This window comes from Cetorhinus maximus, chromosome 23 (assembly GCF_964194155.1).
Source record: "Cetorhinus maximus chromosome 23, sCetMax3.hap1.1, whole genome shotgun sequence".
Lineage (NCBI taxonomy): Eukaryota > Metazoa > Chordata > Chondrichthyes > Lamniformes > Cetorhinidae > Cetorhinus > Cetorhinus maximus.
This window is the reverse complement of record NC_135901.1, coordinates 61,052,129-61,066,988: the sequence shown is the minus strand read 5'-3', so window position 1 is coordinate 61,066,988 and position 14,860 is coordinate 61,052,129. Positions and strand designations below refer to the sequence as shown.

Genomic DNA, 14,860 nt, shown 5'->3' with positions numbered 1-14,860 from the left:
TCCGAAAAAAACAATCTCTGATCCCCCATTGTCTTCACAAACTACTGCCCCAGCTCCAACCTCTCTTTCCTCTCCAAAGTCCTTGTACTTGGTGTCCCACAAGGATCTATCCTTGCCCCCTCCTATTTCCCATCTACATGCTGCCACTCGGTGACATCATCCAAAAGCACCGTGTTAGTTTTCACATGTGCACTGACAACACCCAGCTCTACCTCACCACCATCCCTCTCCATTCCTCCACTGTTACTAAATTATCCAACTGCTTATCCCACATCCAGTACTGGCTGAGCAGAAGTTTCCTCCAATTAAAAATTGGGAAGACCAAAGCCATTGTCTTTGGTCAACACTACAAATTCTGTTCCCTAACTACTGAGTCCATCCCTCTCCCTGGGAACTGTCTGAGGCTGAACCACGCTGTTCACAGTCTTGATGTCATATTTGACTCTAAGATGAGTTTCTGACCACATATCCACACCATCACTAACACCAGATATTTCAATCTCCATAATGTCACCTGTCTCCACCTCACCCCAGCTCATCTACTGCTCAAACCCTCATCAATGTTTGTGTTACCTTTAGACTTGATGATTCCAATACATTCCTGGCCGGGCTCTCACATTCACCCTGTCCCCACACGGAATCATGAGATCATCAAAAACTCTGTGCCTGTGTGTTCTCACCTCAAATCCCGTTCACCCATCACCCCTGTGCTCATTGACCCACATTGGCTCCTGGTCAAGCAATGCCTCCATTTTAAAATTGCATACTTGTTTCAAATCCCTCCATGGCCTCATCCCTCTCTATCTGTCTATTCTCCAGCACTCATCCTCCTGGCCTCTTTGGCATCCCTGATTTTAATTACTCCACCATTGATGGCCGTGCCTAGGTGTGAAGATTTGAAATTCTCTCCCTCAACTTCTCCACCCCTCCAGCTCTCTCTCCTGATTAAAGATGTTGGTTAAAATTTACCTCTTCAATCACGGCTTTGTCCATTGACCCTAATATCTCCCTATGTGACTTGTCAGTTTTTTCTTTATGAAACTCCTCTGAAGCACCTTGGGATGTTTTATACAAGTTGTTCCTGTTTCATGACAGCCAGTTTGTGCACAGTAAGATTCCACAAACAGCAATCAGACTAACTGATTAATCTAGTTTTTTTGGTGGTGTAAGTTAAAGCACGAATGTTGGTCCCACTGCACCAGGAGAACTCCCCTGTGGACAGGATGTGGAGTTGTTGAGCTCTCCTGAGCTGAGAGTGGAGCTGATTGAGCTGTCGGGCCTGCAGTGTACCTTGAAGAACCGCTGTCTGGGATCTTACCTCTTAATTCACTGACTCCCAGCTGAAATTGTTCCTGCAGTTAAATAGCTAATTTTGAATATCAATCCCAATTTAACCTTTGGAGCAAAATCTGCAACTTTAAATCAGCTGTAAAAGAGAAAGAAAATTCATGCTAATGCATTTGGGGAGGGCAAACAAAGCTGGAGAATACACAATAAACAGGAGAATATTGGGAGGGGTAGAAAAAGTGAGAGACCTCGGAGTCCATGTCCACAGGTCCCTGAAGGTGGCAGGACAGGTGGATCAGGTGGTAAAGAAAGCATATATTTATCAGAACTCACAATACACCAGAACACTCACACTGGGGAGAGGCAATTCACCTGTACAGAGTGTGGAAAGGGATTCATTCAGTTATCCAGCCTGCTGAGACACGAACAAACTCACACTGAGGGGAGGCCATTCAGCTGCTCCGAGTGTGGGAAAAGATTCACCCATTCAAACAACCTGGTGAGACACCAGCAGGTTCACACTGGAGAGAAGTTGTTCAGCTGCTCAGAGTGTGGCAAGAGATTTACTAAGTCATCCCATCTACAGACACATCAACAAATTCATACTGCCGAGTGGCCTTTTAAATGCCCAGACTGTGAGAAGTGCTTTAAAATTCCAGTGAACTGATCTCCCATCAACGTGTTCACACTGACGAGAGACCGTTCAGGTGCTCTCACTGTGGGACTGGGTTCAGGTGGTCATCTCAACTCACTGTACACCAGCGAATTCACACTGGAGAGAGGCCGTTCACATGCTCCGAGTGTGGGAAGGGATTCACTCAGTCACTAACCTGCTGAGACACCAGCGAGTTCACAATTAACAAGTGATTAGATTTTGCTGTGAATCTCATCCAGGTCTGAACCATGTTCATTGGGGTCTGTTTCTGCTGATGTTAATAAACTCCAGCCCAGTTATAGGGGTTTATATTCTGGATAACAATCAGGTTTGTGTTAAACACATGGTGTATTGAGTCTTTTTTAATATTGCTGACACAAAATAGTTCCTTTTGAACATAGGAACATGTCTCAGGACATTGGGACAGCAATGAACAAACTCAGGGGAATATTGGATACAGAGTCAAAACAACATTATATTCTTTCCCCATGTGACCTGTCTCAGAATTCTCTCATCAAACAGACCATCAACATGAGAGGAATTGACATTTTCAGTCATTCCACGAGGAAATTAGAGGCTGTAATTATCCAGGGATGTTGTTCTGAAATTTTACAACCTCCCACTGTCACCAAAGCTGGCAATAGACAGCTCATTGTTCTAATTGTGTTGTAGCCTCTGTCCCAGATGTTGTTCAATGTAGATTTAATGTTCAGAGAAAGGGGTGAGATTGGATGGTCAAAACCGCTCACAGGATATGGAGGGTGATGTCGACTTGAATGTGCCAAAAACAGTGTTCTTCATAGGCACCAATACTTTATCCCCAGTATTAGTCACTTTGGTCGTGTTGTCCACCTGACAGGACAGGATGTGTCCTCATGTGTCTGCTTGTATGGGTGCGGGTGTGTCCCTGCATGTGGAAGTGTGTGTAAATGTGTGTGGATGTGGAGAGGTTGTCTGAGTGTGTGAGAGACAGACAGAGAATGTGTGCATGAGTCTCTGTGTGTGATTGTCTGTGCTGCTTCTCATTAGCTATAACACAAACCTTCCTCTCCGAGCAGACAACATGGCTCCTGAGAATCCCATCCAGTGATGTGAATGGTATGATTCGGATATCCTTCATCCAGGGTGAAACCACAGGCTGACTGTGTGCTGTGTAAAACCTGACACCTACACAACCAGGCCCCACTTCTCCTGGAGCAACATGAAGTGTCTGCTGCTTTCCAGATCCATTCCTTTCCTCTCACCATTATCCTTAGATAATTCACAAATTCCTTGTGTACATCATCCTCCAACACGCCAATGGTTTCCACTTTAAATATTTGCATCGGTCTTTTTCACAGAGAGCAATGGGATTGCTGCTATCACAGGAATCAGTTCTGAAATACTGTCCCTCTGATCTTCAGGCTCCCTGGAGTAATACATTGATCCAGATCTTCCCACCTAACACAAATCCATAGCCCCATCTGAGTTCCAGATTTTAATGTGATTGTCTAATATAGAAAACATATATCATTTAACTCATTTAAACCTGATTCAGCACACCTCATCCACACATACTACAAGAGGTCGTCTTTGAGATCAGTTGTTCCTTTGTAATCTGGGTTGTTCTGAATGATGACAATATGAACCTTCTTCCTAACCTGTCCTAAACCTTGAAAGGGGGGGATGCGTCATTAACACATACATGCTTCAAGTTATTAATTCTGCTTAGTCTAACTGACATAATTTAGGACTAACAGAAGGATTAGGGTATGGTCGAATGAACAGATGTCCAACGGGGACATAAGGGGACTTCTTGCTAATGTCGGGATTACAAGGTTAGACATTATTTTTCCATTCATTTTTTTAACAATTTGCTGATTTTTGATGGAAAGGGAGACAGTGAGAAGGAGCTAGAAAGTCAAGGAGGTCAGAGGAAGTGCACTTGTGGTGTGGGGTGGGAGGGGAATAACAGAGGAACCAGCTATGGGTGCAGACCATTTCTACATAGGCATGAACGTACAGGATTGAAATTATAAACAAGGGCACACGGTTCATTCTGTAATCATGATCAATGCTGTAATGTCTACAAAATACTCCAAACATACGGGAGAAACTTGTATCGATGAGATGTCTTTGGGGCTCTCCTGTATCCCCATATTTGTCGTTAATGTTGCTTTTCCATCACACAGCTGACTCATGCCGAGTGTCTTAGATAATCCACAACACCCTTCTGTCGGTTCATTCACTGTAACTACGGACTCTCCTCGTTGTATCAGTGACATTCCCTGTCTGCCCGGTTATTTCTTGAAGTCAGTCAGCCCTTGAATTGTTTGTACATTGTTTCATCATGTCCCACCCAGCTGGCCACCAGTGCAGAGGCATTGGAGGAGGACGGTTTGGTCCATGTTGTTAGAGGCTGCGGACAGGCCGAGAAGGACAATGAGGGAGTTTTCCTTTGTCACATTCACATCGGGTGTCATTGGTGACTTTGGGAAGAGCTGTTTCGATACCGTGACAGGGACAGAGATCTTATTGGAGGGATTTAAACATGGAGTTCTGGGAAATGTGGACATAGATTTGGGAGGTGACCAGGACTTTGGAGAGCGAAAGGAGGTTGGAGCTGGAGCGGGAGTTTAATCGGATAGTGGGGTCAAGTGTTGGTTTTATTCAGGACAGGTGATGATGGCAGATTTGAAGGAGAGATGGACAGTACCAGGAGAGAGAGAACCATTAATATCAATGAGCATGGGGAAAATGGGTGATCAGCAGTTTAGCGGGAATAGGGTCGATGGAGCAGGAGGTGGGTCTCATGGGCAAAGTGAGCTCTGAGAGGGCAGGAAGGGGAGATGGGAGAGAAACTGGAGAAAGATGTGGGTTCAGAGCTCGGACATGGGGGATCTTTAGAGAAAGTTTGTCCCAATGGGCTCGTGGAAGGGAAGAAAGCAGCAGAGGCAGCTGATCGGATTGTCTCAATCTTAGTGACAAAGAAGCTCCATGAGCTCCTCACACTTGTTGCTGGAGGTGAGGATTGAGGAGACAGGGGAGAGGGAGAGCCCTTCAAAAGGAACTAATGTCTTAGGGATAGTAAAAAGATTCAACATCACCTATTTAATAAAAAGCTTAATGATTTTATTTTTATCCAGAACATTAACACCTATAACTGGGCTGGAGTTTACTAACATCAGCAGAAACAGACCCCAGTGAAACATGGTTCAGTTGCAAAACTCAATCACTGTAGTTACTCGTGAACTCGCTGGTGTCTCAGGAGGTTGGATGACTGAGTAAATCTCATCCCATACTCGGAGCAGGTGAAAGGTCTCTCCCCAGTGTGAACTCGCTGGTGTGAAATAAGATTAGCTGACTGCCTGAACCCAGTCCCACAGTGAGAGCACCTGAACGGTCTCTCGTCAGTGTGAACACGTTGATGGGACATCAGGTCCCCGGAACTTTTATAGCACTTCCCACAGTCTGGACATTGAAAAGGTCTCGCCTCACTGTGAACCCGCTGGTGCATCAACAGATGGGATGAATCAGTGAATCCCTTCCCACATTCTGAACAGGTGAAATGCCTCTCTCCAGTGTGACCATGCTGGTGTCTCAGCAGGTTGGATGACTGAGTGAATCCCTTCCCACACTTGGAACAGATAAATGGCTTCTCCCCAGTGTGAATTCGTTGGTGCAGTCAGAAGAGATGATCGCCTGAACCCAGTCCCACAGTGAGAGCAGCTGAACAGTCTCTCGTCAGTGTGAACACGTTGATGGGACATCAGTTCCCAGGAACTTTTGTAGCACTTCCCGCAGTCTGGGCATTTAAAAGATCTCTCGTCAGTGTGAACTCGCTGGTGTTTCAGTAGGTAGGATGAACGAGTGAATCCCTTCCCACACTCGGAGCAGATGAATGGTCTCTCTGCTGTTTGACTGCACCAATGTCTTTCCATGTAATTGAATCCCTTCCCACAGTCCCCACATTTGCACGGTTTCTCCCTGTTGGGACTACATTTATGTCCTGCCAGATTAGATGATTGGCTGAAGCCTCGTCCACACACACAACACGTGTACGGTTTCTCCCCACTGTGAACGGTGCTTTTTCCTTCCATGTTCAAAATCCAATGATATTCAGGCTACGATAAACTGTGCAACTCCATCAGATCCTGATGTGATGTTTGGTTTCAGTTTCCTGACTGCAAATCCTCTCCTAATATCCTGTGGAATTGATTTAAAACAGAAAGAGGGAATGAGAGAGAACCCACTAAAACAGGTTGTGAAACTGAGCTGAATGAATCTGGGAATTTGTGGGGCCGGCAATAGGAAAAAGTGACCATGAAAGATGCTGGATTGTCACAAAAACTCAACTGGTTCACTAAGGTCCACCAGAGAAAGGACCTTCTACACAGTCTGTGCCCATAAATTCCAAAATTGTGCCTGAACACCAAGGTCTAGGTCATAGGAGCAGGAATCCTAACACTGACTCCTGGGGAAATCCACTTTCAACCTTCCTTCATTCTGAAAAATCATTACTGTCTGTTTCCTGTCACTCAGTCAATTTTGTACCCATGTTGCTGCTGCCCATTTTGTTCTATGAGCTATAACTTTGCTCACAAGTCTGTTATGTGGCACTTTACCTAATGCCATTTGGAAGGCCATGTACACCACATTAACAGCATTACCCTCATCAACCACACTGTTAACTCTTGAAAAACCTTAAGCAAGTTAGTTTAACATTATTTTCCCTTAACAAACTTGTGCTGGCTTTCCTGAATTAGCCCATATTTGCTTAATTGACTATTAATTTTGTCCAGAATTATCACCCCCAATGTTAAACTGACTGGTCTGGTAGTTGCTGGACTGATCATTACACCCTTTTAGAACAAAGGTGTATGATTTGCAATTCTCCTGTCCTCTGTCACCACTCATGGGCCTGAAGAAGATTGGAATAATATGGTCAGTGCCTGCACAATTTTCACTCTGAATTCCCTCAGTATCCTTGGATACAACTCATCCAATCCTGGTGCCTTGTCAACTTTATCAGACAGCTTATATAATACCTTCTCCTTATCAATATTAAACATCACAAGTGTTTGAACTACCTCCTCTTTAACCATGACCTGTGCAGCATCATCTTCTTTGGTAAAGACAGATGCCAAATATTCATTTATACCTCATCCATACTCCCTGTCCCAATGGGTAAATCACCTTTTTTTAAATCCCTAATCAGCCCCTTTCTCCTTTTACCGGCCTGTTACTAGGTATCAGCCAGAGAAAGCGTTTTGATTTCCTTCCATGTTAGCTGCCAGTCTCTTCTCATACTCTCTCTTTGCTTCTCTTACTTTCTTTTTCCAATTTCTCTCTGAATATTCTTTCTTTATCCTGTCTCTCGGTTGTATTAACCAGCTGATATCTCTGTTAGCAGATTTATTCATCTTCATCTTAATCTCTTCTCTTATTTAGTGAGCTGTGGATATGTTAGCCATACCTTGCTCATTTGTAAGAATATGTCATTACTATGTCTGATCTATTTCCTCTTTAAGGCAGCCCATTCCTCAATTACAGTTTGTCCTGCCAACCTTTGATTCCACTTTACTGGGTCAGATCCATTCCCACCCTATTGAAGTTGGCTTTCCCCAGTTAATTATTCTTTCTTCTACAATTAACCTTTGCCCACAGACAGACAGGTCAACTGTTTACCTTCCAGATTTAAAGGGCCGATGATATTCAGGTCCTCACGAATCGAGTGACTCTGCCAGATCTGAATTGATGTTTGATTTGAGTTTCCCGTCTGTCAACCCTCCACTTCTAAGATCCAGTATCAGAAATTTACAAAAACACTAACAGTCAGTCCAAGATAGGAATTGAGAAGAGACAAACATTTCTCTTGGTTTGAGTTTGTTATCTGTAAATCCTCCCCTTCTTTACCCCCTGTAAAAGGAGTTTCTAAAATCCATCCCTGTCAGTCCAGGATAGAAATGCACAACATTCTCTCCTCCTGCTATCTGGACAAGGATGGCCGCGCATGCGCCTTGCTGCACATTGCCCCCTATTATGATGGCGGCCGTTACCCCGGGCCTGGCTCCTTTTACTCGCCTGCGTTCGCCATTTCTCAGCGTCTTCCACCAGCTCCAGGTACAGATGGTACTGCGCATGCTCCAGTCAGAGATCGCAATGCGCATGTATCAGTCACTGCCAGCTACTGCGCGTGCGCGAGGACCGCGTGTCGTAAGGATAGAGCACATTCTGCCCCCCACTGAATCCTGGGTAAACCTACCGCCACTGAATGGCCTTTTCTGATAAGATAATTATGTTTTATTATCCGATGATGATTGGCGCCATAGGGACAATATATAAAATTATGAATATTGATATGGCAACCATAGTGCACGGCCCCTCCACCATAGTTCTGTCCTGGGTGTAATTAACAACAGAACAAACCCTGACAGTTAGATCTGAACTCACTGGAGTCTCAGCAGCGCCGCAGACAAGTGATTTTTCTCCTCATATTCTGACGACTGAAACTCTGTCTTGTCAGTTAGAATGTAGCAATTGTGGATCTAATCCTTTGACCTTCTAAAACTGGAGTGTTAGCAGGTGGGCAGTGAGCAAAGGGTTGCACACATGAAGTATCTGAATGGTGTCCCACAGGTGTGACTGTGCTGCTGTGTCAGAAAATGGAATAACGAGGTGAATCCATTTCCACATTCAGCTGGTGTGATTACATGGTGTGATTTTGCAACATGAGTTTCAGCTCACACTGGGATCTCAAACCCTTCTAAGAATGTGCTCTACATTCTCAACCACAGTTAGAGAAAGGTGGTGCTGTAAATCTGAAATAAAAAAACAAAATATTGGAATTTTCAGCAGATCTGTGGAGAGTGAAAGATGTATTTAAATTTCAGGGCTGAGACTTTCCATCAGAACTGCACTGCATCAGTGATCAGACTTGAAAACTTAACTCTATTTCTCAATTCACAGATTCTCCTGGATGTGCTGAGTATTGCCATGATTTTCTGCTTTTATTTCTGATTGAAGAAGTTGCATATGAATTGTGCATTAGATTTATTGAAGACTAACGTATATTTATTCTCAACCATCTACAAGTGGAAAACTCTTCCACTTGTTTACCCTGTCAACCCCTTTCATTATCTTAAAGGTCTTAGTCAAGTCATCCCTCACTTTCTTTTCCAGAGAAAAACTTTTCAATCTGTTAAATCTTTGTGAATTTCACATATTTTCCAATTCTGGCATCATTCCAGTAAATCTTTTTTGCACCATCCCCAGTGCTTCGCTCCTTCCTATAATATGGAGGCAGAGCTAATCTGAGCATCTAAGTCACATCGTCCCAAATTCCTGTATGTTGTAAGGATCATTATGGCAGTGGGAGAGGGGACTGTGGTTTCGAGCTGTTATTCACCATCCCCTGTTTCAGCCATTCTCCCATTAGCTGAAAATAAGATTAGATGAAATGAGCAGATCTAATGAGCCAGTCTGTGACATAATGAATCAATTACAAAGTTGTCTCTCAGCCTTACAGTGAGGCAGAGGGTATTTTTCATTCTAAATTTGCTAATTATACCATTAAGAATACCTGTCAGAGAATGACTAGATTTCAGCATGGGGCAAGTGTAAAGCTCATTTAACATGATTACCAAGCAGTGAAGAGGTGAATTTGTAATTCACATGCATTTTGTTTGTGCATTTCCCAGATTAATAGTTGCACTGAGTCTGTTGTTCTCCATCTTGATATATTCAAAATGGAAATCCATAAATATTTGGGCACTAAGGGATATGGTGATAGGATGGGAAAGTGGAGTTGAGCTGGAAGAACATTTAATGGTGGAGCAGGCTCAAGGGGCCTTTTGGTCCAACCCTGCTGCTATTTCTTGTGTTCTTATGAACATCACTGTGAATTATTTCCATTGAAGCAGAGCAGATGCAGCAGCACCCGCCCACCTCCTCCCTTCCCACATTCCAGGGCCCCAATACACTTTCCAAGCGGCACAGTGATTTACTGGTACTTCTTGCTATTCAGTATTGTCTATTCACTGACCACAGTGCGGTTTTCTCTACATTGAGGAGATTAAATCCCAATTGGGTAACTGCTGTGTGGAACCATCGCCTTTCAGTCTCCAAGTGTGACCCTGAGGTTCTGGTCATTTATCAGTTTATTCTCCACCCACTCCCACTTTGACCTCGGCCTCCTGCAATGTTCCAATGAAGCTCAATGGAAGCTCGAGGAACAGCAGCCCATCTTTCATTGGACACTTTACATCCTTCTGAGCTCAACATTCATTTTGACAATTTCAGATCATAACCACTGCTCCCATTTTTTCTGACAGTAGGTGCTGGTAATGGTTCTTCTTTTACCATTTATCCCTCCTCTGGGCCTGTGTTGTTTCTCCAGTTGTCCCATTAGTTTATTTCCTTGTCTCATTATCACCCAATGCTGCCTTGCACCATCATCCCCTTTGTCATTTAATCACGAGTTCAGGCTCGGACAAGGGGGATCTTTAGAGATAGTTTGTTCCGGTGGGCTAGTGGGAGGGAAGCAGCAGAGGCAGCTGATCAGATTGTGTCAATCTTAGTGACAAAGAAGCTCCGTGAGCTCCTCACACTTGTTGCTAGAGGTGAGGATGGAGGAGACAGGGGAGAGGGAGAGCCCTTCAAAAGGAACTAACTGGTGCTAGAAATATCAAAACGACTCAATTGTTCATCGCAAAGCTGATTTATTCCAATTTTATACAGAATCTGTAACTGGGCTGGAGTTTATTAACATCAAAAAGGAACGAACGTGTTAAAAATAGTAAAAATGTTCAACACATTGTGTTTAACACAATGGTGATTTATTTGACTTTTATCTAAGTGGGCTGGAGTTTATTAGTGTCTACAGAAACACACTATAATGAACATACTTCAGTCCTGAATTTTATTAGGAGCAAAATCCCATCACGACAGTTACTTGTGAACTTGCTGGTGTCTCAGCAGGCTGGATGACTGACTGAATCCCTTCCCACATTCAGAGCAGGTAAATGGCCTCTCTCCAGTGTGAACTCTCTGGTGCAGCAGCAGGCTGGATGACTGAATGAATCCCTTCCCACATTCGGAGCAGGTAAATGGCCTCTCTCCAGTGTGAACTCTCTGGTGCAGCAGCAGGTTGGATGACTGACTGAATCCCTTCCCACACTCGGAGCAGGTAAATGGCCTCTCTCCAGTGTGAACTCTCTGGTGCAGCAGCAGGTTGGATGACTGAGTGAATCCCTTCCCACATTCAGAGCAGGTAAATGGCCTCTCTCCAGTGTGAACTCTCTGGTGTCTCAGCAGGCCGGATGACTGACTGAATCCCTTCCCACATTCGGAGCAGGTAAATGGCCTCTCTCCAGTGTGAACTCGCTGGTGTGCAATGAGTTCAGATGATTGTCTGAACTCAGTCCCACTGTGAGAGCACCTGAACGGTCTCTCATCAGTGTGAACACGTTGATGTCCCATGAGGTTGGCTAATTGAGTGAATCCCTTCCCACGCTCAGAGCAAGTGAATGGTCTCTCCCCAGTGTGAGTGCACCAATGAGTTCCCAGTTCCAATGGGGATTTGAATCTCTTCCCACAGTCCCCACATTTCCACGGTTTCTCTCCATTGTGACTGCATTTATGCTCCGTCAGGTCAGATGATCGGCTGAAGCCTCGTCCACACACAGAACACGTGTACGGTGTCTCCCCACTGTGAGAGGTGCTTTTTCCTTCCATGTTCAAAATCTGAAGTTACTCAGTTTAAGATAAATTGGGCGACTCCGTCAGATCCTGATGTGATGTTTGGTTTCAGTTTCCCGACTGCAAATCCTCCCCTTCTAATACCCTGTGAAATTGATTTAAAACAGAAAAAAGGGAGTTAGAGAGAACCCACAAAAACACGAAGGCAGGTTGTGAAATTGAGCTGAATGAATCTGGGAATTTATGGGGCCGGCACTGGGAAAAAGTGACCATGAAAACTGCTGGATCGTGATAAAAACCTAACTGGTTCACTAATGTCCATCAGGGAAGGGAACCTGCCACCCGGTCTGGGCCAACACAAGACTCTGCCCTCCATAAGAACATACGAAATAGGAACAAGAGAAGTCCTAACATCCTGTCGAGCCTGCTCCACCATCCAATACGATCGTGGCTGATCTTGGGCTTCAACTCCACTTTCCCGCCCACTCCCCATATCCCTCAACTCCCTGAGAGACCAAAAATCTCTCCACATCAGCCGGAAATATATTCAATGATGGAGCATCCACAACTCACTGGGCTGGAGAATTCAATGTGACAGAGAGAGTAAGAGAGAGAGGAGTGGGAGAGACAGAGAGAGAAGGTTACTAAACAAAGCACAGGATGTCAATAAACAGAATTCAAGTGCATGGGATTGGGGTAATATCCTGTTATAGATTGAGAATTGGTGAACTGACAGAAAACAGAGAGTCGGAATAAATGTCTCATTCTCAGGATGACAGGCTGTTATTTGTGGGATACTGCAAGGATCGGTGCTTGGCCCACAGCCATTCACAAACTATACAAATGATTTGAAGGCACTCATTTAAGCAGCACCTAAATTTTCACATTCTCATCCTTGTTTTCCTCCATGGTTGTGATCATTCCTATCTCTGTAACCTCCTCCAGCCTCACAATCCCCCCGAGATATCTGCTCTTCTCGAATTCGAGAATTACTGATTTTAATAATTCCATCACTGGTTGCCATTCTTTCAGTTTCCAAGACTCTAGAATTGCCTCCCTAAACCTCTCCGCCTCTCTACCTCATTTGCATCCTTTAAGATATTCCTTCAGACAGACCTCTTTGACCAAATTATTGGCCACCTGCCCGAGTATCTCCATGGTTTCTAACATTTCTGTGAAATGTCTTGGTAAACTATATAACAATAAATGTGTGATATAAACACAAATTGTTGTTGTTGATTTGGAGATATATCAATGTCCCTTCCTCATCGCTGGGTGAATAACCTGTAACTCCTTACCTACCAGCATTGTGCGAGCATTGACTTAATTAGTAATGGGTTGAAAGGTTATTTGGAGAGGGAGGGAAATTGGAGTTGAGGCCAAAATGAGATCAGCCATGATTGTAATGAATGGCGGGGCAGGCTTGAGGGGCTGAATTGCCCACTCCTGCTCCTAGTTCTTATGTTCAAGGATCTATGGACATGCACACCAAGGGTTTGTACTTCCCGGGTCCTACCATTCATCGTGCACTCCCTTGCCTAGTTAGTCCTCCCAAAATGCATCACCTCACACTTTTTTGGGATTAAATTCCATTTTCCAGTGTTCTGCCCATCTGACCAGCCCGTCTATATTGTCCTGTTGTCTAAGGGTTTCCTCCTCGCTAGTTACCACAATAGTGATTTTTTTGTGTTACCTGTGAACTTACTGATCATACCGCCTACATTCATGTCTACATCATTAATGTCCACTAAAAACAACAAGGGACCCAGCACCAAACCCTGCAGTACGCCACTGGACACAGGCTTCCAGTCACAAAAACAACCTTTGGCCATCACCCTCTGCCTCCTGACACTGAGCTAATTCTGGATCCAATTTGCCAAATTGTCCTGGATCACATGGGCTCTTACCTTCTGGACCTGTCCCCCATGTCAGACCTTGTCAAAAGCCTTAGAGAATTCCATGTGGACTACATCAATTGAACTACCCTCATCTACACACCTCGTCACCTCCTCGAAAAATTCAATCAAATTTGTTAGACATGATCTCTCACTGAAAGCCATGCTGAATATCCTTGATTAATTCTTGCTTCTCAACGTGGGGATTAATTCTGTCCCTCAGAATGTTTCCAAAAGTTTCCCTACCACTGATGTTGGACTCACTGGCCTGTTTGCTCCCTGGTTTATCCCTAACATTCTTCTTTAATAACGGTACCACATTAGCTGTCCTCCAGTCCTCTGGCACCCCTCCTGTGGCCAGACAGGATTTGAAAATTAATGTCAGGGCCCCTGCAATCTCCTCCCTTGCCTCCCACAACACCTGGGATACATCTCATCTGGGCCTGGGGATAAATACACTTTTAAGGCCCAATAAAACCGCTAATACCTCCTCCCTCTCAATACTCATTTGTTCAAGTATATTACAGTCCCTCTCCCTGATTTCTATACCTACATCGTCCTTCTGTATAGTTAATACAAATGCAAAGTACTCATTTAAAACCTCATCTACATCTTCCAGCTCCTCACACAGATTGCCATTTTGGTCCCTGATGGGCCCTAATCTTTCCCTGGTTATCCTCTTGCCCTGAATATACTTATAAAATGCCTTTGGATTTTAACTTATTTCACCCAGCTGTGATTTTCATGCCCCCTCTTCGCCTTCCTAATTTCTTTTTTAAGTAACCCCCTGCACTTTCTCTACTCATCAAGGGCTCCTGCTGTTTTGAGCCCTCGGTATGTACCATAAGCTTCCCCTTTTCCCCCCCTTATCTAATCCTGTCAATTCCTCAACATCCCGGTTCCTCTGGACTTGTTGGTCCTTTGTGGGAAAATGTTGGCCCTGCACACTATTTCCTTTTTGAGTGACTCCCGTTGCTCTGATGTTGATTTTCCTACAAGTAGCTGCTCCCAGTCCACTTTGGCCAGGTCCTGGCTTATCGTATTGAAATTGGCCTTCCCCTAATTCAAAACCCTTATTTTCCATCCATCTTCGTTCTTTTCCATAACTACTTAAATCTTACTGAGTTATGGTCATTATCACTGAACTGCTCCCCCACTGACACTTCTACAACTTGCCCACCTTTGTTCTCTAAAAGGTCCAGCACCTCTCTTGTAGGATTTTCTATGTGCTGGCTTAAAAATCTCTCCTGGATACATTTGAAGAATTCTGCCACCTCAAAGTCTTTCACACTTTGTCTATCCCAGTTAATATTGGGGAAGTTGAAATCCCCGACTATTATTACCC

At 44.3% G+C, this 14,860-nt stretch overlaps 1 protein-coding gene across 1 annotated transcript in view; it reads right to left on the bottom strand.

The window, feature by feature from the left end:
- Window positions 1-14,860, bottom strand: part of LOC144698069 (uncharacterized) — a 207,830-nt gene that overhangs the window by 114,672 nt on the left and 78,298 nt on the right. Inside the window, 2 exon segments of the mRNA XM_078569995.1 lie at window positions 5,167-5,273; window positions 10,895-11,305. Of these exon segments, the coding sequence (XP_078426121.1) occupies window positions 5,167-5,273; window positions 10,895-11,305 (518 nt within the window).